Below are 27,358 nucleotides of genomic sequence, written 5' to 3'. Positions count from 1 at the left end.
GTTACAGGAGGTAATTACTAATTTTAAAGGAAGTGCTCTTTTAAAGTTTAGGAACGTATCTGCCCTCCCACGTAAAGCTGAATTTATACTCGATCGCCTTTGCAGAAAAGCAATTCTCACGCATGCTCTTTCCGGTTTCAGAACGTCGAGACGGTCAATGTCGCTAGTCACTTGAACTAGAGTGACCAATAATTACGTACCACCGGGTTTAATTGTTTTCTAATTAATTAAATTTTCTCGCTAATGAACTGTTGGTACAATAATTATCAACACCGATGCATGTCTTTAGAGCGTTATTTTATTTTGAACAAAACATGTCGGCGGCAATTGTCTCGATTTGCGTGCTAGTACATGTATAAATGTAAAAGCGATGGGCGATGCATCGCAAAATCGCGATGGAGTATAAATTCAGTTTTAAAAGGCAACATTTGACAACAGATTACAAAACAGATACTGGACAAAACGTTTGTTATTTTGGTCAAAATACAGCAACTTCAAGTGCAGATACCGTGCTAATATCTGGTACTCAAATATATTGACCAATCTTATCCCAAGGTAAACTAGAAAGCAGGGTTGTGTTTGAGCAAACACGAATGTCTAGGACCGGGACCCCCTTGCCCTGCCTACTGCAAGCCAGGACGCGGGTCTCATGTTTTAACATTTGGGCCCCAGGGCCCATTTATATTTGACCTATATGGCCCATGTACACACGTTAATGTATAATGCTCAAGTGCTATCAATATACCCACGCAGGACGTTGCAGTTGCTTTATTTACTGAGTAACGACCGGCCTGTCTTTTTAACGTTTGTCCCAGGGCCCATAATATTTGAATTATGGGAATCGTGTACATATGTTAAGGTATAATTCTCAAGCGATATCAGTATATTCAAGCAGGGCGTTGTCGCTGCTTTATTTACTGAGTAACGGTCGGCTATATGTTTTAGCGGTTGGGGCCTTGGGGCCCATATTATGTGAAATATGGGGCTCATAAACACATTAAAGGTGGTGGTGCAATAATTATGTGTACCCCGGTCTGGTGAATTATAGGGTAGGGGCAAAGATTTTTGGCAGGCCAAAGGGGGGGGCAAGCATTTTTGGCAAGTCGAAAGGGGGTCAATATATGATAAGACAATTTAAGGTTTTAAATTCGGGTTCCCCAAAATTTTGCATGTGTAAGGGGTGGGCAAAGAATTTTTGGCACGTCAAAATGGGGGTGGGCAAAGGTTTTTTGGCAAGTCAAAATAAGAGGGGGAAAAGATTTTTTGGCACGGCCAGAGAGGGGGGGGGGGCAAGCGATTTTTTACAGACCATTTTGAAAATTCGCCACCCCGGGGTACACATAATTATTGCACAGCCTCTGACAATATAATGCTGAAGACCTATAGTGTACCAAATTTGATCCCTGTAGTTAATTTGTTGATAAACGACCGGCCCTTTGTTTTCACAATTGGGCCTCTGGGGCCTTTTTAATCTGGGGCAAAAGGCACATCTACAAGTTAGGACCCATACGTGTGCTCCGTTACACGGGGGTTAGATAAATGTGGTATTTGCCAGCAAACAGATACTGTGGTTTTGCTTGAACGGGCGGATATAGACAGGACATGGTTAGTAAATTGCTCTTCTAGTAAATTTAGAGCTGAAGTGTTAAAAAAAAACCCACATTTTTTTTCAATTTTTTGCTGAGTAAAGAAGTATATGATTTAATTTTCAGTACCAACGGTAGCCTGTCCGGATACCACCAACAATTTTGCTCAAAATCGTCTGAATCCTTTGTCACCAAACCCCGCATCTCAAGTCAGCTTCAGCAGTCCATCACTCTCGAATTTCCCCAACAACGCTAACGTTCAGCTGGCATATAGATACAGCAATTTCGATGTAAACCCAGCAGTTAACAATCAACTCTTGACGACAATTCAATCTACGCAACAATCGCATTCTTTGAATAATCTGCCATGTGGATCAAACTCAGTAACGGTCACTGCAACTGATAATGCCGGAAATACTGCAACCTGTACATTTACTTACTTCAGACTATGTGAGTATATAATATATTACTGAGTATCTGTGAAACTTTGATCAAGCTACACGCAGTGGGTGCGTTACATGGGGGGGGGGGGCAAGGGGCATTTTCCCCATATATTTTGTTATCCTCCCCGCCCCCTCACTTTTGAGACAACCCTCCAAAATCACGTAAATTTCCACTTTTTTGCGGCAATTTTATGCAAAAGTTTGTCGATTTTGCCCCCTCCGAAATTCACTTTGCCCTCCCCTGGTGCCGCCACTAACTATGAACCAAAGTGATGTCATCTCTCATGGCAAAGTCCAATAACCTGCATTCAACACGTATACTATGTTGCCATCAAGGTTAAACTCTAGTTAGCTGTGAGCATTTTTGTACCCAACACACTCAAAGGTTATTCTATGCACGTAGACGCCCATTGTAAAAAAAGAACTGTACTGACAGATCTGCATGCTTGATATCCTAGCATTAGTGTAATCATACCCATACAAATGTTAATACAAAAAAGAATAATTATAATATTATAATTATAATAATATAAAAAACAATAGTCATGATCATGATAATAGTAGCTGTAGTAGTTGTAGTAGTCATGGTAGTGGTAATATAACAATCTGAATATTTACTTATTGTTACTTCTAGGTGTTGTTTGTCCAACTCCTGCACAGTCTACATTAACATCAACGAGTTTCCCTCGTCCATCTGTCACGTTTCCCTGGGTGCTGCGGTAACCTATACCTACACCTACAATGGTCAAACGATTGGTACATTCCAGTTCAATCAGGCTACAACACACTTTCTTCAGGGATTCACAACGGGAACAAATGCGGTAACTTTGACTGTGAGAGATACAAATGGAAATACAGTAACTTGTACATACAACTACATTGTTACAGGAGGTAATTACTAATTTTAAAGGAAGTGCTCTTTTAAAGTTTAGGAACGTATCTACCCTCCCACGTAAAGCTGAATTTATACTCGATCGCCTTTGCAGAAAAGCAATTCTCACGCATGCTCTTTCCGGTTTCAGAACGTCGAGACGGTCAATGTCGCTAGTCACTTGAACTAGAGTGACCAATAATTACGTACCACCGGGTTTAATTGTTTTTCTAATTAATTAAATTTTCTCGCTAATGAACTGTTGGTACAATAATTATCAACACCGATGCATGTCTTTAGAGCGTTATTTTATTTTGAACAAAACATGTCGGCGGCAATTGTCTCGATTTGCGTGCTAGTACATGTATAAATGTAAAAGCGATGGGCGATGCATCGCAAAATCGCGATGGAGTATAAATTCAGTTTTAAAAGGCAACATTTGACAACAGATTACAAAACAGATACTGGACAAAACGTTTGTTATTTTGGTCAAAATACAGCAACTTCAAGTGCAGATACCGTGCTAATATCTGGTACTCAAATATATTGACCAATCTTATCCCAAGGTAAACTAGAAAGCAGGGTTGTGTTTGAGCAAACACGAATGTCTAGGACCGGGACCCCCTTGCTCCGCCTACTGCAAGCCAGGACGCGGGTCTCATGTTTTAACATTTGGGGCCCCAGGGCCCATTTATATTTGACCTATGTGGCCCATGTGCACACGTTAATGTATAATGCTCAACTGCTATCAATATACCCACGCAGGACGTTGCAGTTGCTTTATTTACTGAGTAACGACCGGCCTGTCTTTTAACGTTTGGGTCCCAGGGGCCCATAATATTTGAATTATGGGAATCGTGTACATATGTTAAGGTATAATTCTCAAGCGATATCAGTATATTCAAGCAGGGCGTTGTAGCTGCTTTATTTACCGAGTAACGGTCGGTCCTATGTTTTAGCGTTTATGGCCCCGGGGCCCAGATTATGTGAAATATGGGGCTCATAAACACATTAAAGGTGGTGGTGCAATAATTATGTGTACCCCGGTCTGGTGAATTATAGGGGTAGGGGCAAAGATTTTTTGGCAGGCCAAAGGGGGGGGGGGGGGCAAGCATTTTTTGGCAAGTCGAAAGGGGGGTCAATATATGATAAGACAATTTAAGGTTTTAAATTCGGGTTCCCCAAAATTTTGCATGTGTAAGGGTGGGCAAAGAATTTTGGCACGTCAAAATGGGGTGGGCAAAGGTTTTTGGCAAGTCAAAATAAGAGGGGGGGAAAAGATTTTTGGCACGGCCAGAGAGGGGGGCAAGCGATTTTTTACAGACCATTTTGAAAATTCGCCACCCCGGGGTACACATAATTATTGCACAGCCTCTGACAATATAATGCTGAAGACCTATAGTGTACCAAATTTGATCCCTGTAGTTAATTTGCTGATAAACGACCGGCCCTTTGTTTTCACAATTGGGCCTCTGGGGCCTTTAATCTGGGGCAAAAGGCACATCTACAAGTTAGGACCCATACGTGTGCTCCGTTACACGGGGGTTAGATAAATGTGGTATTTGCCAGCAAACAGATACTGTGGTTTTGCTTGAACGGGCGGATATAGACAGGACATGGTTAGTAAATTGCTCTTCTAGTAAATTTAGAGCTGAAGTGTTAAAAAAACCCACATTTTTGTCCAATATTTTGCTGAGTAAAGAAGTATATGATTTAATTTTCAGTACCAACGGTAGCCTGTCCGGATACCACCAACAATTTTGCTCAAAATCGTCTGAATCCTTTGTCACCAAACCCCGCATCTCAAGTCAGCTTCAGCAGTCCATCACTCTCGAATTTCCCCAACAACGCTAACGTTCAGCTGGCATATAGATACAGCAATTTCGATGTAAACCCAGCAGTTAACAATCAACTCTTGACGACAATTCAATCTACGCAACAATCGCATTCTTTGAATAATCTGCCATGTGGATCAAACACAGTAACGGTCACTGCAACTGATAATGCCGGAAATACTGCAACCTGTACATTTACTTACTTCAGACTATGTGAGTATCTTGATGCTAACATAATACCAATATGTTAATTATATATGTTAGACGTCTACTATAATACTGTTAGTTGGCAAAGAATATTATTACAGCATCCCAGAATACACCAAGTGCTGCACACACCACTGACTTGAAATGTGAACGTTTTCAGCCAGACCAAACCATGCCAGAAAAGTATTATAATAATTATGTTCTTTCATGTGCAAACAGCCAGTTTCACACTCTAGTGGATTTATACATCTATCAGTAACTGCCCTCTTGTTACGTTATAATAGCCTTCCGAAATTTACGTCCTGAATTTTGCTGTCTATATACGTCAGTAAACATCAAAAGAGAAGCTTGGTTGATCTCCGTGTGAAAAAAGTACTGGTTCCCATTTTTCATTTCAAATTTCATAATCTATTTTGTTTTAACTTCACGAGCTCTTTTTTTAAAATTTTTGAATACTTGCAATTAATGCAATGAATACGTACGACCACCAATTACTTATGAATACCATCCAAAACCTAAGAACTCCAAGAGGGCCAGTATATTTAGCTGCTGTAAACATGGTAAAGCCGCCTTCGGGTACATGCAATAGGAACTTGCATCCATCAGGAACTAGTTTTAGGGTGTTTTGCAAAAGCATGGTGCATTGTGGTGATGTTATGATAATCTTCTCTGGTTACTTGGATTGTATTAGGAAGATAGAATCACACACGCACCCCGGCATGCACCACTAAAACACACGTGCACCTCAAGAACACACAAGCACGCACTCCTCACATACGAATGTACATAAGTAGGTAAATATCGTACGAATAAACACGCACTTACTTTCAACGTTAATCTTGATCTTGAAAACATGAGGCAGAACCAATGTAAGAATCTTTACAGAACAGAATATTTATTGAAGCAGGTCGTTGCCACTACAAACCACCCAGGCTTTCAATCTTCAGCGATTTGAGCTATCTGATAATAATAATAATAATAACAACAACAACAACAACAACAATAATAATAATAACAACAACAACAACAATAATAATAATAATAATAATAATAATAATAACACTAATAATTATAATAATAATAATAATAATAACACTAATAATTAAAAAAATAATACTATCCGAAATAGCAGCAGTAGTTGTAGTAGAAGTAGTAATAACTACTATAACTATAACTATAACTATAACTATAACTATCTGAATACGTTGTTGATTCTAGGTGTTGCTTGCCCGAATCCTGGACAGTCGACGCAAACATTCACCAGTTTTGCTCGTCCCACATTCAACTTCCCACTCGGTGCTGTGGTAACCTACACATACAACTATAACGGTCAAGATATTGGTACATTCCAGTTCAATCAGGCTACGACACACTTTCTACAGGGATTCCAAGTAGGAACAAATACGGTAACTTTGACGGTGAGAGATTCAAATGGAAATGCAGTGACTTGTACATACAACTACATTGTTACAGGTAATTATTTGAATGCTCTATGACCCTCCTGCAATTCATTGAATCAGTACATTCCTTCATAAAACGGAAGCTTTTGAGGAAATTGGTAAGGCACGGCTTCAAAACTTGACCGGTTCCATCCGGTTGCAGCCCTTCTATTGTTCTAAACCATGGAGTCGGTCGAGTTTTGAAGCCGCCCCTATCAATTAAAGTATTACGGCTTATTTGCCACTTTTGTACTTACGAGTATACGCCAATACTTATTTCTAAGAGTGCGCCAGGTAAAGCAATTGCAAACCGGAGTAGATTGATTAAAACTGGCGTAGGCCTATGCGTTGAAGTTGGCAACATTCCCGGGGGCACTCCTATATATTATTTCGCGTCATATGCCTGTCAATAGTACACTATCAACATCCTATTTTAGGAAATGTTTCCCACAATGCACTGCTCTGGATTTTAGTAGTCCAATTTGAAAAGACAACATTTTTTGTAAGTGTTTAAGTTGATAGCTTTTACTGACAGCAAAGTGTTCTTTGGCTTTATTTTATAGTCTTCGTTCATGGAGAATTTGACCAAATGTTCCCACAGGGACACGACATAACAAATACGATCGTGACTATAAATATGTGACTAGCTCCAACAAAAGCCGGAAAAAGTCGCCAGACATGTTTTTGAATTATACGCATTTAAAGATGACATTTCCCCCAAAAAAAAAAAATCAAATTTTGGAATTCTTAATTTCATGGTATTTGACTGAGGGACTAAGTGAACTTTCAAATCCTTGAAAGGACTTAGGCCCCTATTAGAGGTTTATTTAATCAATAGATAACAAACAAGGGAAGAGGCTTACGCATCTTACACTGGAACATGGAAACATTACAAACTAGCGCACGAGATCAAGTTAACCGTTATTCTTAATATATTAATATACAGGGGAAAGAAGAATCACGCATCGCACACTAGCATAATTAAACATGAAATTACAAATGGAAACATGACATGCATAGGCAGATATACCAGAGTAAAAACTCCGGACATACGATACGACGTACCTGCCTGTGCGGACTTAAACCCCATACCTCTCGTTTGTCGGGCGAGCGCTCTACCAATGAGCTACAGACTGTCCCTGATAAACAAGACTCAAGTCTGGTACACAAAATTAATACAAACATTTGTATTGTTTTTCGCTTAATAATTTCATGACAATAATTATGATTATAAATATATATAGCTCTGTTTGCAAGATACAATCTGTTTAGATCACGTTTTTAAAGTGGGACTACCCTGATAATGCTGCAATGTCTTAATGGGAAATACTTCCAGAATTGCTCAAAATTTTCAGATCTGGTGTAAATAATAAAAAAAGATGGTCATTTGGCTATAAGCTGATGAAAACAAGGGGTCATTGGGTGGCAGATTTGTCTCAATATAGGGGTCTATTCAATATTCCGTTAAATACGAAGCTAGATTAGATCATTAACTATATTGATTATTGATAAAAAACAATGCAAAGAAATTTAAATATTTGTATCATGAAAAGTGTGTGTCCGATTAGCTTCAAACAAAAAGGCACACTGATTAGTGTACTTTGCCCTACTCAATTAATTTGTATTATGCTTCGAGTACTTTCAAAATGCCGCAAATTCCACCTTAACAGTGTATTTTACTTCAATATGTTTATTACATTTGCCTTACTATAGACAATTCCTCTAATTGACCTTTTCGGTAAATCCCATAACCCTTTGCGAGTACACCTGAGAACTCGTCATTTGACGTCACGCCGACTTGCAATGCGCAGTAACGCTGTTCGATAAACGATGTGCGCATCGGCGCGGAGCGGCGTGACGCAGAATGACGAGTTCTTAGGTGAACTCGCAAAGGCTTATGGGATTTACCGAAAAGGTCAATTGCCACAATCCTGCTGTTGATGGGGTGAACATCATTATATTATAGGGTAGTAATATCGAGGTAAAGAAGGGTATCACGTGATCATTTCGAGATTGTATAATCACGTACCTTTTGGCCTCACTTTCGTTGAGTACATGATATCGATGTGATATCGATGTTCACCCCATCAACGACAGGAAGGTGCCAATTATAGGAATGGTCTATTATATTATTCACATTAACCATGCCCATGTGATATTTGCACGTAAATAATATTATTAATAAGTTTGAGCTGTAATTATCATAATTTAGATAATAATATTATTCTTTTCAATTTTTTTTATTTACAATACAGCCAACCTAATAATTTCATGTCCTCCAAACCAAAACAGTCAAGTAAGTTGTGCACAAGGTACCTCTTTCTTGACCTTCCCTGGAGCAACCGCTGCAAACGGAGTGGGATTGGTAACGATCACATACAATAGTGGTTTTATTGCGTTCAATACTCAAAACCCAAGCCAGATTTCAGCAACATTTCCAGCGGGAACGTCATCAGTTACTGCTACTGCTCGGGATACAACTGGCCAGACAGCAAGTTGTACATTCACAGCAACTGTTACGGGTGGTAAGATTAAACTTTCTATATTATGTGCTTAGCTGAATAAGCCCAATCGCCATTCTAACTTCCGGTTTTTGAGAGCAGTTTTGGGACACTTTGACCTCTGACATATCGGGAAAATTTACGTAATTATTATTAATTTTCTTATTATTGTCACAATTTTGATCATTAAAAATACCAAATAATTAATTTATAAGTACTAATATTTTTTATATTTGTTTTAAATATTGTAAAACATTTTAGATTATATTTTGTACGTACAAAAACCCAATATTTCTGAATTTTCTGAAAGGTCAAAGGACAAAGTGTCCTAAAACTGCAAAAACTGTCCCACAATGCATTGCAAACTTCTAATGCCGATTGGGCATATTTACACTTCGTAGCTGCAAGACATGTGATTAGCTATGAGCCAATGAGAGCAAACAGCCTTTTTGTTGTAAAGGCGTGCTACCTCACCGCGCGCCCAGACACAGAGTGTAAATTAAATGTGACCCAACGAAAGTCAATGAGTGTCAGCTGTTACAGCAACAGCCAATGACAATTGTGGAAATTCCGGGTCAGATACTCTAACAGTTACAGTCACTGGAGGTAAGAAATCTTTCAAATCATATATTACAGGATCGCCTAGTAGTTGCTCTATGGTGCCAAATTCAATGAACCCATTTTGTTTTTGCCACGAAGCGGCACTAAAGTGGAGTTTGGATTTTAAATCAGGCCACTTGGGTACTTACTATGTTGATGTGTTGTAACTCTGGTTGTTTTACACATCTTTAAAGCTAGCCAGGAAATACCACCTCATCAGTATGTAGGATCACAGACCTAACAGACCCAGAGAGTCAGGACTGAGACAGATATTTACTGATATTTGGTACACAAGCGATTAGCTATAAACCAATGAGAACATAGTGCTTTTTTGTTGCGTTGCGAAAACCGTGTAATCTCATTGGTCAAAAATGAGTGTAAATGAGTAAGTGGTATATTCATAATATCATAATTATTTGGAGCAATAACACATCAATCACATACACAAGGTCTGCAATTGTGAGACGGTTGCAATGAGATTGCTCATTTCAGCGTCCCGCGCGTATAGCATTGAAATCTCGCATTTAGCACATTTCTTTATTTTTCATAACTTGAGAGTTGGTTAATAAATTTCTGAAACTGAAAGGCCGAGGAAACAAAAGGCTTTGTTGAGAAATATAACTACGGTATATACAGAATACAGGTAACAATATCCCGCCTAGTTACGCGTTTTTACAAGTTCATGCTACATGTATGAAGCTGACATATGTGCTTCCAACTATGCTACACAGGCACAGACACAGGAACAAATCCACCCTGGGCTCATGAAGAACGATCCAGAAAATTCGTTAGATCAGATTATTCGTATTGTAACACCCGCATCATGTATGCTGTTACATACTATTTAAACAATATATTCAATTAAAAGTTTTACGGATTTAAAAAAGACAAATTACATTTTGGTACAATTTTATTTTGCTTAAATTGGTACCGATAATCAAAAGCTACGGTAACATTGTAAGCGCTCTTTAGCAAAGTCACAGTTCATTGAATTTACAAACGTAACTTTTTGCACAAGCTTTGCAATTCAAAGAGAATTGGCCATTGCTCATTCTAGTGACACTAGTATATGGACAATATAAGTGTGCTTTTTTCATTTAATGACATAAAATTTGAAAAATATTGTAAGAAACACTTGAAGAAGAAACCTACATTTTGGTCAAAAATGTGCTTGGATAGGTAGTTTTCAACAGATTATCCACATTCGCCTTGCTATAACATTGAATTGCGTTATCTGTTGACCTAGTAACGAAAGGTGTTAGCTTTCGTTTGATATATAAAAAAATCTGATTGAATGAAGGGAACACTTGAGGTTTCGACAAAAACCAAACAAAGAGGCCCATTTTTCAGCTAGAACCGCAACCGTGTAGCTCGTGGACGAAAATGTGTGCTCAAGTGTATCGAGGTGGAAACTGTGCGCTTGATGGTTTATAAGAGAATCATTTTGTATAGAAACCTTTCCATATGAAGTTGAAAACGACTAAAAAAGTCTAGTATGAAGTTGACCTACAATTCGCATTCAGGTCACTAATTTTGTTTCAACAAAACATGTACCCATGCGTTTTAAAATCAAGAAAATGAAGGCGGTCAGATCCTGGAAATGTTAGTTTGAATAGCTTTGAATTATGACAACTCATCAGTTAAGCATTACACCGAACACAAACTTGAAGAAAGCTGACGATAATAATAACAGTAACGACATTCAAGGACCCCAATAATATATCGATGGTATAGCATTCAAACATTATGCCTTCGGGTACATGTGCTTGACTAATCAAATGCAATTCACTTTATCTTCTGTCATATGATGTATTGTCCACGGGGACTTAAAATATGCATCTATTTATTTACTTTTATTCAATCATAGGAGACACTGTCCGGCCATTTATTTCCTGCGGACCAGGTGTAAGTTCCCAAGTTCAGTGTGGACAAACTAGCACACAAGTGTGTTTCAACCAATGCACAGCAACAGATAATTCAGGAACTCCAAATGTAAGATACAGCAGTGGATTCATTCAATTCACTCCTCAAGGAAATCAACAGTGTGCAACCTATCCAACTGGAACGACAACTGTAACAGCAACAGCCACTGACAATTGTGGAAATACAATGTCTGATACTATAACAGTTACAGTCACTGGAGGTAAGACATTTTGGTTAAATAATATATTACAGGATGACCTAACTAGTAGTTGCTATCTGGTGCCAAATTCAAAGAACCCATTTTGTTTTTGTCACGAAGTTTGGATTTTAAATCAGGCCAGTTGGGTACTTTGTTGGTGTATTGTAACTCTGGTTGTTTTACACATCTTTAAAGCTAGCCAGGAAGTAACACCTCATCACTATATTTACTTAGATCACAGACCTAACAGAGCCAGAGGGTCAATGCTGAGACTGATATTCACTGATGTTGCGTGCACAAGCAATTAGCTATGAACCAATGAGAACATAGTGCTTTTTGTTGCGTTGAGAAAAGCGAGCTACCTCGTTGGTCAAAAATAAGCGTACAAATATGACGAGTTGCATAATGATATCTCAATCACATCAACAAGGTCTACATCATCATCATCATCATCATCATCATCATCATCATCATCATCAGTCGGCTGCGGAGCAGGCGACTACTAGCTTTCTCCAACTATTGCGATCTTGGGCAAGTGAAACAATTTTGTTTGGCCGCAGCATCCCTAAGTACAGTGTGCGCGGCCGTCCCGGTTTCCTCTTCCCATATGCATGATATGGTAGAATATAAAGGGCATATTCTTTCACCAGCTCGTCATCTTCAACAGGCAATATATGGCCGAGAAATTTGAGTTGATGAATCTTGACTCTGGCAATAATTGGTCTACAGTCATGGCATATTTGCAATCAAATGCGCTTATCTCAGTGTCCCGTGCGTGTAGCTTTTATATCTCGCATTTATCACATTTCTTTCTTTTTTCAGTAGTCGAGAGTAGGTTAAAGAAATCCGGAAACTGAAAGGCTGCGGATACAACATTACATTAAATTGAAAAGGGCCAAAAGCAATGCATGTTTAATATGCTTTTGATGGAATAGAGAAACCCAGGTTTTCGGCGATGAACTAAATTAATCGAATGATAAACTTGGTTTCTGTATTCAAAAAACAATTTCTCGATTTGAGTGTCAAAGTGCTTTGAAAAACTTGCTTTTCTGCTGAGAAACCTCGTTTTCGATCAAAACCAAAGTTTCCAAAATAATAATGCCGGGGTTCTATATTTAGCTGACTTTACTCTCCGTCGCTGATCTACAATCGATTAGCTCTAAACCAATGAGAATAGAATAATATTTGTTGCGTTAGCAAAACCGCGTACCTCATTTTGTCAGTAATCGAGAGTTGGTTAATAAAATACAAAAACTGAGGTCGAGGAAACAAAAGGCTTTGTTGAGAAATAAAACTACGGTATATACATATTCATTACAGGTTAAACTTTCCCGCCTAGTGTTTTTTTCCCAGTTCAAGCAATTAAATAAGCTAATATGTATGCTTCCAACAATGCTACTAAAAGCAACAGACACGGGAACAAATCCAAAAGCCCCCCAAAAAAAAAAAAATCCGAGCTCATGAAGAACGATCGGGAAAATTCGTTAGATCAGGGTATTTGTAATGTAACACCCATATCATGTATGCTTTTATATATGTGTTATTTAAACAATCTATAATGCTTAAATTGGTGCTGATAATCAAAAGCTACGGTAACTATAAAGTTGAAAACGAATAAAAGAATCTAGTATGAAGTTGACCTTCAATTCGCATTCAGGTCACTCATGTTTTATTTGTTTTTACAACAACCTCCATTCGCAAACTTGAAGAAAGCTGATAACAAGACTCACAGTATCGACATTCAAGGACCCTAATAAGATATAGATAGCATAACATTCAAACATTACGCCTTCGGGTACATGCGGCTTGACTAACCAAATGCGATTAACTTTATCTTGTGTCATATAATCATCCTTTACAGGTGATACGCAAGTACCTCAGATCACTTGCCCAGCTAATGTCAGGTCTGATGTTCAATGTGGATCTCCAACTGGCCAAGTTCAGTTCCAACCTGCAGTTGCGTTTGATAATGCAGGAACGCCTACAGTTGAATATGACAGTGGTACGGTTCAATTTGATGTACAACAGCAGTTTGTTACAGCTACGTTTAGAGCCGGTGTCTCAACTGTTACAGCAACAGCAACTGACGCCTGTGGTTTGACCAACTCCTGCCAGTTTACTGTCACTGTTAGTTCAGGTATGGTTATGGCATGATGCCTAAATAAAACACAACATTTACAGTATGTTAGAGTGATAAAATAAGAATATTGAATTTACGAATGTTCTATACAGTTTGGCGTCTACTAATTTGGTGAAACTAATTTAATGAATTTCCCAAATCCATCACTATGTGTACACGGGTTATGACCATAAGCATAGATTTAATGACTTTTTGGGTACTAGCTGCATTGTATGTTTACGCTGTCACAACATGTCACTCGCATATATGGTATACAAGTATTGAATGTTGAGTACAATGGTAAGAATATTTTCATGAGGTGAAGTACGGGCTGAATAAAATTATTCTTTCCATTGAACGAATAAAACATTCAATATTTGTTTAGAAGCGACACCCGCACCTATAATTGGCGAGTCCAGGTGGTCACCGCGAACGCTATACACACGCGTAAGTCAGCGTTGTCATGGTAGCTGCGTGCAAGTGCAATGACAAATAAATTGACTATATCACTCCACGCGAGTCTTTTTTTTAAAATGGCAAAAATAATCAACAGTAACTGAACTTTGAACTTTGCCTGCACCTGCATTGGTTGTTTGGTTCTTCATGTCTGCTTATGTGCACTTTTGTATTCCTGTTGATCCCCTGTTGTTTTTGCAGATTTCACACTTCTGTGGGGCTTGGAATTGGTATTTTTTTTTTATCGAACTTTACCTACTTCTATGCCTACATTTTTTGTTTTTTGTTCCCCTCTGCATACCGTCTAGTCTGTATTTTGTTTCCCCACACCAAGTTGGTAGATCTTGCTCTGTTTCTTTTTAGTTGTTCGTATATTCAAGGTATCCTCTTGTATCATTTATTGATCATTGATGTGTTTTGTGTCCTCGTCCGTTGTCAACAGTAATTGACCATATATAATATAAAACCCAACTCATGAGAACTTACTTGAAGGTTAGACTGAAATGTAAGTGGAAAAGTTCAATGCATCTATTTAAATGCGTGTCATTTCAAAATAAATTTTGGATGACAGTGTTTATCTGAACATTAATCATAATGTTTGTAGAGATGTATATGAAAATGGTATCAGTTTTTTCCTACAATTTCCTTGTATTCAGATTCTGATTTGGAAATTTTACAAGGACTCCGCAAGTTTTGGACACCAACCCCTGACAGTTGCTGAAATTGAAAAATATAATTAATTATTTAAATGGTTAAATTAGTGCTAATTAGCTGATTAAATACTTAACAGTAAGTGCTTTAAATCATAAATAATCATTCCAGACCAGACAAAAACACAATATACTTGAATTGTGAAAATTGATTGTTTTAGAAGCCAACGAGAAAAGGCATGGAAGAGCCTGTAAATGCGCTCGTTACTCTATGAGATGAAATTAAACAAAGTACATAATTATTTAGTTACGTCATTTAATGAAATCCGATTGGTAATGAAATAATCATAGATTTTAGCTTTCAACTCAACATAAAGGGAAAATAAATGTATCATCAAACTGTTATGAACTTTTTCCATAGACTTTGTATGGTATCGTGTCCGCCAATCCATGCTTGTCTATTCGCCACCCTACAAGTCCGTTAGCTTAATTGATCATAAAATTAATTAACATCAATGGAAAATTCTGGTTTTGGTGCCAAATTAAAATAAAAGAACTAAGCTTTAAAACAAGACTAATATGAAGGGCGTGTGTTGTTTAATTCATCTTCATTTTGAAAATATCATTTTCATTTCATTTTTTCAAAATAAATGTCACGCGGCCAGCTTTTTGGGTCCAAACTTGTGACACATGGCCATATTCATCACAAGTGACACTGTCCTGCCTAGTGTTTTCCTAATTTCAACATGGAAAAGCTATGAAGCCGACATATGTGGTTCCAACAATGCTATTAAAAGCAACATATGAAGGGCTTTGTTGCAAAACCCCTTACATCCACTTTAGCAATTTAGAGAACACATCAAAAAATTACCAAAAAATGGTGGTTCAGGAGCATCGTCTTGTGTGGCTGAATAAATCAATGCGAGTCTTGCAGTTTCTGTTGCAGACCTGACATGTGAAGACTGGCGCGTCTGGTTGGGTTTGTTTTTATGTTTCACACTGACTGGCTTTGCGCCCTGCTCGTTTGTCATCAGCAGCTTTCTGGATGAGGTCTTCTCCATTTTCAGGCCAGCTAAGAGTTGTTGCTTCTAAGTTTTTCTGTCGCTAGTGTTAGATTCCTTCCCAGGTGACCCAGTAAGTGTTTTCAGTCACACTTAACAGACACCCGTGAAGCGGGGTGGTGGTCAACCCTTTCTTCTGTGTCCTGAAGACAGTTCTCCGTAGTGGAGATCCTTGGGATCGACTCCAAGGGACATCTCAAGGGAAATCCCTTTGGGACTTGTTCCTGCATAATAATACAGGAACAAGTCCCAAAGCCCCCCCATATAATAAGCTAATCGAATTTGTAAAGCCAGGTTTATCGATTCAAAAATCAAGCTTTTCGATAAACCTAGGCTAAGTTGAGAAATCTGTTTTTTCAAAAACCTAGCATATCGAATTTGATCAGTCAGGATTTGAAAAAACAGGTTTATCGATATGAAGAGCACATTGTTTTAAAAACCAGGCATCTGCAGTAAGAAGCTTATGAATGATTCCATAAATGCGGCGTAGACATCTCAAGTGAAATACTTGCAGCTTTCGTCCTGTTGAGAGTAGGTCGTCCATGATTAATTACCATAGAGGAACGTGCTGATTATACATGCCTTGTAAACCGCTATCTTTGTTGTATTGGTAAGCTACTTGTTCTCCCATACTTTCTTAGTTAACCTGGCCGCCTTGCCTATTCTTTTGTTGAGCTCAGTATCCAGAGAGAAATTGTCTATGGTAGTAGAGCCTAGGTAGGTGAATGGATGAACTACTTCAAGTTGCTGGTCACCGATGTGGACTTATGGTGGAGCTCTAGTGCCCCATAACTTGAATTTATAGTTAGGCTGAAGCGGTCGCAGGCTGTTGCGAAACGATCCATTAGTTTCTGTAGCGCAACTTCAGAATGGGCAGCTATGGCAGCATCATCAGCGAATAGCATGTCTCTAATAAGCACTTCCCTTGTTTTGGTCTTGGCCTTCTGGTTTGCAATGTTTTTGCGATCATGCTTAAAATAACATTGATTAATAGAATTAATAGAAAAGTTTCGGAAACAAACACCCGAAAGTTTCACCAGTTCAATATGGAAAAGTTCATCAGTATTTACTAAGACCACAGACCTGACAGACCCAGAGAGTCTGTGCTGAGACTGTAATTCACTTATATTGGGTGCACACATAAAAAGGAGGGGAGTGTCTGTGCAAGGAAGGTGCAGGATTGGATATTAACTGTTATAATGAATATGTGCCGAGATTTGACACATGGTTAATGATTCCACACACAAAGCAAAGTACCAGCGTTCTATGCATGTATCAATGCCAAATTACAAAACACGAACTTGATTCGTGGCGTTCTCAGTTTTTAAAAACAGTTCTTGTTTAAATTGAAATTGAAAGCTGTATACATTATTTACAAAAGCAGGTCTTCATTTGACTTCACTTTATAATAAAATGTAATCCATAAAAAATAAAATGTAACCCATAAAATATTAAAATGTAACCCATGTACAGCTGCTTATACAATAACTGTTAACAACATTAAAAAAACAACTATTATGCATATTCATTACAAGTGACACTCTACCGCCGCCTACGGAATAAAATGACGCGTCCCGCGTAGTGTTTTCTCAAGTTTAATATGGAAAAGCAATATAGCTAACATATGTGTTGCCAACAATGCTATTAAAAGCAACATATACAGGAACAAGTCCCAAAGGCACCCCCATAATATAATTTTGAGATGGGTTGTCCGACTTCATTATTTGCTATATCCACCATGGTTTAATGTCCTTGACATCCACTTCTATATGAGAGCCAAAAATGTGCATTAATTTATTAAATTTGTTTTCAACCACAGGTTTGGGCGGGTTGATGCATTTATATTTGGTTCTGCTTTCCAACATTTTTAGTGATAATTTGTTATATAAAAAAGTAAAAATCACGTGTTTTGTTTCTTCTCGTGTATGAAATAGATTAATAAACTTGTATTACTTATTGGGAGAGAAAATAGACAAAATAATGCACTTGCGCTGATGTGGACCAAATAACTGAGGTTGCGCGATTGTCCGAACCAAAAATCATTCTATTTTCATTTGTAGCGAATCGCGTGTCGATCAGTGATGGAGTGTTAATAATTCAGCTTAATACCAGCTGTATCCCTAGCATACAGGAGCAAGGAGCAATTAGTAGTTACTTGTATTCGTATTAAAATCTTCGATCTTGGTTGTCATATTTATACAAAAATATAGCAGGGGTAGATTTTATTCTGTTTTTATAGTGCGTTAGGGCATTTCGGGAATTTTTCCGCCATAGAATTAATAGAAAAGTTTCGGAAACAAACACCCGACAGTTGTTGAAATTGACAGTTGTATACATTATTTACAAAAGCAGGTCTTCATTTGACTTCACTTTTTCAATATTAAAATGTAACCCATGCAAATAGCTTGTCGATCAGTGATGGAGTGTTAATAATTCAGCTTAATACCAGCTGTATCCCTAGCATACAGGAGCAAGGAGCAATTAGTAGTTACTTGTATTCGTATTAAAATCTTCGATCTTGGTTGTCATATTTATACAAAAATAATCTAGGTGTAGATTTTTTTCTGTTTTTATAGTGCGTTAGGGCATTTCGGGAATTTTTCGGTGTAACCCTGATTTACACTTAGAGCCATATTATAACATTTTCATACAAAATAGATTAGCATTTCTTTGCCATAAAATGTTAGTTTTTACTGTCAGATATATCCCCTTTTATTTTTGAGCCGAACAACTACGGCAAAGCAAAGAAAATTGGAATTTACTACCAGCGCATATGTCGCCAATACGTACCACTCCTTCGGTCATGTTATGGTACGACCCTTTGTTGTGTAGATCACCGTCCCGCACGCCGTGTACGTACTGTGTGTTATGAACATCGTGTATGCGTTCGACTAATAATTCCATCGTCATAATAAAACGCCGGTTCCATCGTTTTATTCAAAATCTCGGATTTTGACAAAACTACAGCACATAGAGTCTTGATTTTTGGCAGGGTATATTGGTTTAATAAAGTACAATATAATCGTGTAAAAAATGAATTAAAAAAAATCAGTGAGGGCGTCCTCCTCAGCAAATGTTATAATATGGCTTTAATTTGTAGGTGTAATTTGTCTTGGGTCCAATCTCTACCATTGAAAGTTAGCTATAGCTTTATAAATATAATGATTGTTTGTACTAGATTTGGGTTTTTTTGCGTCTCATATTTGTGAGAAACAATGGTTAATTGCAACATTTGAAAAACCACAAACCAATACATTTTATCAAGTTGGCAATAGGAATATGCCTCATTTTGCATATGCATAACTTTTTGTGCTGATCTTCAAGATGTGGCTATTTTCAGAAAAATAGATGAGGTTGTTTAGTCTACTTTAGACAGATATGAAATGTGCTGGATATGTTTTTTGTTCATGGATGTCGTTTGCTGTAAAAGTTAATATCCTACCCTGTATTGTTCTGTGGATATCAATTATTAAAACTATTAATGAAATAACTGATGTATAAAACATCAATTTTGTTTTTTCAATGGGAAAATACAATACATGCATAGTATTGAACAATGTACCCTACTTGACCTGGTAAATAAATAGATAGATATGAATAAATAAATAATTTTATGGCAATGGTATTATTGTTCTTATTCCTCTAAAAATTAGCGGACCCAAATATGGGCTTAGGTTATTGCACACTGATTGAAAATTCATGATGCAGAATCTTTTTCAGGCGCATGGCCTGGAAAGAAATGACAGAAACACCAGTTGTCAATATATATTATCGTAACATGATTGTATCAGTAATGTAAAATATCTCTCCATGTCGATTATCAAAATAATTATATTTCATTACATTATTATTCAACCTGTGTTTTTTTTACATAAGCCAGTACATTTCATAAAATGTACCTTCTCTATTGCCCATATTACATTGTCTACGCCATACGTTTCAGTAACACACTATTCAACCTCACTTCTAGTTTGTGTGTTTATTACGTCATGTATTTCCTCCGTCATGGGCAGTGAGTTTTCAATTATTTAACGGTCACTAAATCAAATGTAATTGTGGGCCTCGGAAGAATATCTTAGTAGTATGTAAAATAGATACAGGGTGCTTCAGCAATTTGGGTTATCCGCTTACCTGTAAGGATAAACATCCAAATTGAAACTCAGAAACGCGAAGTACGGGGTTTTCCGAAGCATACTGATTCAAAAATACCTGTTTCAAACGTTTAAAATATTGACCCTTTTTCATGATGTAGCTGAGAACTGACGTGTAAAACATATAATGTGTTTATTCAATATTACAGTCGATGACCAAGTTCCAACAATCAATTGCGCTCCAAACATTGATCGTACAGTCGATTGCGGAACTACAAATTCTCAAGTTGACTTCCAAGCCTCAGCATTCGATAATTGTGGCGCTGTAACAGTAACATACTCCTCAATCGGCTCAACCCAGTTCACATCACAGCCCCAGAGCAGTGCCACCATGAATGTTGGTACATCAACGGTCACAGCAGTTGCACAAGACACTAGTGGACGAACTGCTACTTGTGAGACAAGAGTGTCTATAACTCAAGGTAACATAATCTAATCAAATATAATTGTTTCGTTAAATCTTATTCTGTTTTTAAAGTGCGGTAGGGCATTCCGGGAATTTTTCCGCCAAAGCGGTGTAACCCTGAATTTACACTTAATTTAGATTTAGACAGCTTTATAATATAATGACTGTTGGGTCTCATAATCAATTTCAATTGCAACATTTTAAAACCACAAAATCAATTGGGTGCTATGATGTACGAGATTGGGGTACGAGTATACATTTTAGCAACTTGGTAGAGCATCACATTCCTTGTGATGACCTTCAAGATGTGGCTATTTTCAGAAAAAGTGATGAGCTTGTTTATTCTGCTTGAAGAATTTAGGCAGATATGAAATGTGCTGGATATGTTTTTTGATAATATCCTATCCTGTATTGTTTTGTGGATAACAGTTCGTCGGCTGTATTCCAGAGTGGAATATAGTGGGGCACCGCGAATAAGCAACTTTTCGAGAAAATCGGGTTTGAAGAAATGCCAGTTTAAATTCGAGTTGTGTCAATCAGACATTCATCATATATTGTAAATGATGTGAAATTTCTGTAGTAACTTTTATTTTTATATATTCTTCAAAAGAAACAAATACATAATATTGCTGGCAAACTGAAAACAATAAGTACAAAAATATACGTCACTATGAAAAACCTCGATCGTCGTGTAATCCCTATGTTGTTACTTTTCGTCGGCTTCATTCCATAGTGGCATATAGGTCCAATACGTCACTATGACATATAGCGATGTGTACGCCACTATGACATGCAATGTTTTTCATTTTGGCCGATATTTCTTAATTATAAAATGTGTATAAAAAGTGATGCATGGTCTATGTAACTATACGCCACATGTAGTTAATTAATTACTAATTTTAAAATAAGCTAATTTTGACTGATGAGACTTTAACGGTCACTAAATCAAATGTAATTGTGGGCCTCGGAAGAATATCTTAGTAGTATGTAAAATAGATACAGGGTGCTTCAGCAATTTGGGTTATCCGCTTACCTGTAAGGATAAACATCCAAATTGAAACTCAGAAACGCGAAGTACGGGGTTTTCCGAAGCATACTGATTCAAAAATACCTGTTTCAAACGTTTAAAATATTGACCCTTTTTTCATGATGTAGCTGAGAACTGACGTGTAAAACATATAATGTGTTTATTCAATATTACAGTCGATGACCAAGTTCCAACAATCAATTGCGCTCCAAACATTGATCGTACAGTCGATTGCGGAACTACAAATTCTCAAGTTGACTTCCAAGCCTCAGCATTCGATAATTGTGGCGCTGTAACAGTAACATACTCCTCAATCGGCTCAACCCAGTTCACATCACAGCCCCAGAGCAGTGCCACCATGAATGTTGGTACATCAACGGTCACAGCAGTTGCACAAGACACTAGTGGACGAACTGCTACTTGTGAGACAAGAGTGTCTATAACTCAAGGTAACATAATCTAATCAAATATAATTGTGTAGCTCAGCAAGCAAACCATTTATGCATCATTCGCTAAAGGTTAGAAAAGGTTGCCAGAAAACGTTTAAATATCGTGTTATATAAAGGACATATAAAGGGTATAAAATGTTTCCATAACATTCAAAAGCATTTGTGTGTTAACAAAATATTTGGCAAAAACGTGTTTGCCAAAAAATATTTACAATAACATTTTGAGAACAAAAATATCGTTTCCATGACCTTTATATAACCCGTTATAAAAAAAAGTTTATAACGTTTAAAAATTTTTTTTTTATGATATGGCCATAATTTATAGTATTGAACTATGTACCCTATTTGACCTGGTAAATATGAAATATGATCTTCATAGACAGTTTATATCCTTATTCAATATTTGCGGAGTTTTATAAGCTTTATTGAGTACAAACTACATGATGGTATTAACAAATCATTTTTTTATCTGTGTTTTCATCGTTACCATGGTTACAGTTGATAATTTCCCACCAACAATCACCTGTCCAGCAAAAATCACTATACGGTATACGCCACTATGGAATGCAGCCGAATTATTGAAAATATTAATGAAATAACTGATGAATAAAACATCAATTTTGTCTTTCTAATGGGAAAATCCGATAACGTACCCTATTTGACCTGATAAATAAATAGATAGGAAAATAGATAAATAATTTTATTATTTGTTAATCAATTATTGAAAATATAATTAATAAAATAGATGATTTATAAACAACCGATCTTGTCTTTTTAACAAGGAAAATCGGATGATACATAAAATGTGTAGCTCAGCAAGCAAACCATTTATGCATCATTCGCTAAAGGTTAGAAAAGGTTGCCAGAAAACGTTTAAATATCGTGTTATATAAAGGACATATAAAGGGTATAAAATGTTTCCATAACATTCAAAAGCATTTGTGTGTTAACAAAATATTTGGCAAAAACGTGTTTGCAAAAAAAATATTTACAATAACATTTTGAGAACAAAAATATCGTTTCCATGACCTTTATATAACCCGTTATAAAAAAAAGTTTATAACGTTTTAAAAATTTTTTTTTATGATATGGGCATAATTTATAGTATTGAACTATGTACCCTATTTGACCTGGTAAATATGAAATATGATCTTCATAGACAGTTTATATCCTTATTCAATATTTGCGGAGTTTTATAAGCTTTATTGAGTACAAACTACATGATGGTATTAACAAATCATTTTTTTATCTGTGTTTTCATCGTTACCATGGTTACAGTTGATAATTTCCCACCAACAATCACCTGTCCATCAAATATTGCCCGAGAACTCAATTGCGGTGTCACCAGCACAGTGGTTCAGTTCACAGCCACCGCTCAAGATAATTGTGGTGCAGCAACTGTAACATATAGCTCTTCGGGATCTACCGTGTTCCAACCACAGTCTCAACGCTCAGCAAGCATGAATGTTGGTACATCTACTGTCATTGCAGTTGCCACTGACTCCAGCCAAAGAACGGCCACCTGTCAATTTACAGTAACGGTCACTCAAAGTAAGCACTCTTTTAGTTATTTTGGCTCGACTTATAATTAAAGACAGAGATAAAGAGAATTTATTGCGTCTGACGTCATCTGTCAATCAAATTCGAGCACGGTTTGTTTACAAGTGTCGTGATGATGACTTGCTGAACGCGGATTTATAACCGGGCGCCTTATTGTTAATTTTGCACCTTTCGACATGCAAACCATCTCAAAAGTTAGGTCTTTATAGTAGGAAACTTTCTTTGGCGAAGGCACCATGTCAACAATGCCTAGAAAAGCTGCTTTTTGCCTTGTAAAAGTACGTACTTTTTCGCCATTTGCTGCTATTCCTTTTCTCCGATCAGCACCAGATAGAGCGGTCTTCCTGTTACGCGCTGATTAACCTGTGTAAACCAATCAAGGATCGTAATTGACAGTGACATCAAACACGATCAATTGCTTTTATCTCTGTCTTTAATTATAGCAGCTGTATATAAACATTAGCGATTACCATGACTCGCTCCAAATAGATATGGAACGTATAATAATATTTCTTTGATCAACTTACATTGTTTCTCCTCTTTAATAGCTGACAGAGACCCACCATCTAACCATCTATACAATGCCCAGCCAATCAACAAACGACCATCTGTACTGGACAAGGAAATTCAAGATACACTTTTACTACGGCTCAGGCGACAGATAACTGTTAACAACATTAAAAAAACAACTAGAATGCATATTCATTACAAGTGACACTCTACCGCCGCCTACGGAATAAAATGACGCGTCCCGCGTAGTGTTTTCTCAAGTTTAATATGGAAAAGCAATATAGCTAACATATGTGTTGCCAACAATGCTATTAAAAAGCAACATAATTATACAGGAACAAGTCCCAAAGGCACCCCCATAATATAATTTTGAGATGGGTTGTCCGACTTCATTATTTGCTATATCCACCATGGTTTAATGTCCTTGACATCCACTTCTATATGAGAGCCAAAAATTTGCATTAATTTATTAAATTTGTTTTCAACCACAGGTTTGGGCGGGTTGATGCATTTATATTTGGTTCTGCTTTCCAACATTTTTAGTGATAATTTGTTATATAAAAAAGTAAAAATCACGTGTTTTGTTTCTTCTCGTGTATGAAATAGATTAATAAACTTGTATTACTTATTGGGAGAGAAAATAGACAAAATAATGCACTTGCGCTGATGTGGACCAAATAACTGAGGTTGCGCGATTGTCCGAACCAAAAAAATCATTCTATTTTCATTTGTAGCGAATCGCGTGTCGATCAGTGATGGAGTGTTAATAATTCAGCTTAATACCAGCTGTATCCCTAGCATACAGGAGCAAGGAGCAATTAGTAGTTACTTGTATTCGTATTAAAATCTTCGATCTTGGTTGTCATATTTATACAAAAATATAGCAGGGGTAGATTTTATTCTGTTTTTATAGTGCGTTAGGGCATTTCGGGAATTTTTCCGCCATAGAATTAATAGAAAAGTTTCGGAAACAAACACCCGACAGTTGTTGAAATTGAAAGTTGTATACATTATTTACAAAAGCAGGTCTTCATTTGACTTCACTTTTTCAATATTAAAATGTAACCCATGCAAATAGCTTGTCGATCAGTGATGGAGTGTTAATAATTCAGCTTAATACCAGCTGTATCCCTAGCATACAGGAGCAAGGAGCAATTAGTAGTTACTTGTATTCGTATTAAAATCTTCGATCTTGGTTGTCATATTTATACAAAAATAATCTAGGTGTAGATTTTTTCTGTTTTTATAGTGCGTTAGGGCATTTCGGGAATTTTCGGTGTAACCCTGATTTACACTTAGAGCCATATTATAACATTTTCATACAAAATAGTTTAGCATTTCTTTGCCATAAAATGTTAGTTTTACTGTCAGATATATCCCTTTTATTTTTGAGCCGAACAACTACGGCAAAGCAAAGAAAATTGGAATTTACTACCAGCGCATATGTCGCCAATACGTACCACTCCTTCGGTCATGTTATGGTACGACCCTTTGTTGTGTAGATCACCGTCCCGCACGCCGTGTACGTACTGTGTGTTATGAACATCGTGTATGCGTTCGACTAATAATTCCATCGTCATAATAAAACGCCGGTTCCATCGTTTTATTCAAAATCTCGGATTTTGACAAAACTACAGCACATAGAGTCTTGATTTTTGGCAGGGTATATTGGTTTAATAAAGTACAATATAATCGTGTAAAAATGAATTAAAAAAATCAGTGAGGGCGTCCTCCTCAGCAAATGTTATAATATGGCTTTAATTTGTAGGTGTAATTTGTCTTGGGTCCAATCTCTACCATTGAAAGTTAGCTATAGCTTTATAAATATAATGATTGTTTGTACTAGATTTGGGTTTTTGCGTCTCATATTTGTGAGAAACAATGGTTAATTGCAACATTTGAAAAACCACAAACCAATACATTTTATCAAGTTGGCAATAGGAATATGCCTCATTTTGCATATGCATAACTTTTTGTGCTGATCTTCAAGATGTGGCTATTTTGAGAAAAATAGATGAGGTTGTTTAGTCTACTTTAGACAGATATGAAATGTGCTGGATATGTTTTTTGTTCATGGATGTCGTTTGCTGTAAAAGTTAATATCCTACCCTGTATTGTTTTGTGGATATCAATTATTAAAACTATTAATGAAATAACTGATGTATAAAACATCAATTTTGTTTTTTCAATTGGAAAATACAATACATGCATAGTATTGAACAATGTACCCTACTTGACCTGGTAAATAAATAGATAGATATGAATAAATAAATAATTTTATGGCAATGGTATTATTGTTCTTATTCCTCTAAAAATTAGCGGACCCAAATATGGGCTTAGGTTATTGCACACTGATTGAAAATTCATGATGCAGAATCTTTTCAGGCGCATGGCCTGGAAAGAAATGACAGAAACACCAGTTGTCAATATATATTATCGTAACATGATTGTATCAGTAATGTAAAATATCTCTCCATGTCGATTATCAAAATAATTATATTTCATTACAGGTGATACCACCCCGCCGACCATTTTCTGTCCAGATGTTACACCTCAACCACGGTGTGCACAAGGAAGCACACAAGTATGTTTTACACCATGCAGAGCAACAGACAATTCAGGAATTTCTACTGTAACATACGAGAGTGGATTTATTCAAATAAACCCTCAAGGAAATCAAGTGTGTGGGACTTTTCCAACTGGAGTGACAACGGTAACAGGCACAGCCAGGGACAATTGTGATATCTCCTCAACGCCTTATACTTTCACAGTTACGGTTAACGAAGGTAACAAAAATAGCATTCCCCGGGTATTAATCCCAACAGGTCCCATTTTCACAACAATCTTTACTTTTTATGGCAATCAATCGTGTTCATGTTATTTTTCGTAGCCCATTGCCAATGAGGCATAAATGGATGGCTTCAATGATTAAAAAAAAAGCGAAGATTTAATTGTACAAATATAACTTCTCTTGTACAAATATAACTTCTCTTAGAAGTGGTTGTCAAATTCAACATCCCTGACCAATAGGATACAGCAGCGAGGCACAGTGATTAAGATCAGTGTCTTTGGTGCGAGATGTCCGGGGTTCAATTCCCCGCACGACCAAACAAATCCGCTCTCCCCGTGGCTCATCTGGTAAAGGCGAGACAGATGACCCATAATAAAAGACTTTCATGAAAGTTCATCTGTGTTGGTATAAATCATGATTTTGATTTAACTTTTGATCCAAACACAAGGAATTAATTCCTACCTCGGAATTTTCAGATGGTACTCCATCTTTCATCAGCGAGTGAGTGACTGTATCAGGTCGTGATCTTTTTAATCACGCATTACGCATTACCCGCCAATCGTTCTCCAGTAGA

The 27,358-nt window shown here is 37.0% G+C and overlaps 1 protein-coding gene across 1 annotated transcript; it reads left to right on the top strand.

Annotated features, from left to right (window-relative positions):
• Positions 1 to 1,907: 1,907 nt before the first annotated feature.
• Positions 1,908 to 27,023, top strand: LOC140147103 (hyalin-like). Its single transcript, XM_072168878.1, has 12 exons — positions 1,908 to 2,036; positions 2,664 to 2,920; positions 4,625 to 4,948; positions 6,161 to 6,415; positions 8,637 to 8,906; positions 11,350 to 11,670; positions 13,466 to 13,741; positions 20,191 to 20,463; positions 21,651 to 21,923; positions 23,202 to 23,474; positions 26,504 to 26,779; positions 26,989 to 27,023. Coding segments are annotated over exons 1-12 (2,835 nt in total). The 5' UTR covers positions 1,908 to 2,034.
• The last annotated feature ends 335 nt before the right edge of the window (positions 27,024 to 27,358 follow it).

This window comes from Amphiura filiformis, chromosome 3 (assembly GCF_039555335.1).
Source record: "Amphiura filiformis chromosome 3, Afil_fr2py, whole genome shotgun sequence".
Lineage (NCBI taxonomy): Eukaryota > Metazoa > Echinodermata > Ophiuroidea > Amphilepidida > Amphiuridae > Amphiura > Amphiura filiformis.
The sequence above is the reverse complement of the archived record's forward strand: the minus strand, read 5'-3'. Positions and strand labels throughout refer to the sequence as shown.

What these genes read in the sequence shown, in the direction of transcription:
- LOC140147103 (XM_072168878.1), top strand. An exon ending in AAGAGTGTCTATAACTCAAG is followed by an intron (nt 20,464 to 21,650) that starts GTAACATAATCT and finishes TCAATATTACAG; the next exon opens with TCGATGACCAAGTTCCAACA. An exon ending in CACAGTTACGGTTAACGAAG is followed by an intron (nt 26,780 to 26,988) that starts GTAACAAAAATA and finishes AACTTCTCTTAG; the next exon opens with AAGTGGTTGTCAAATTCAAC.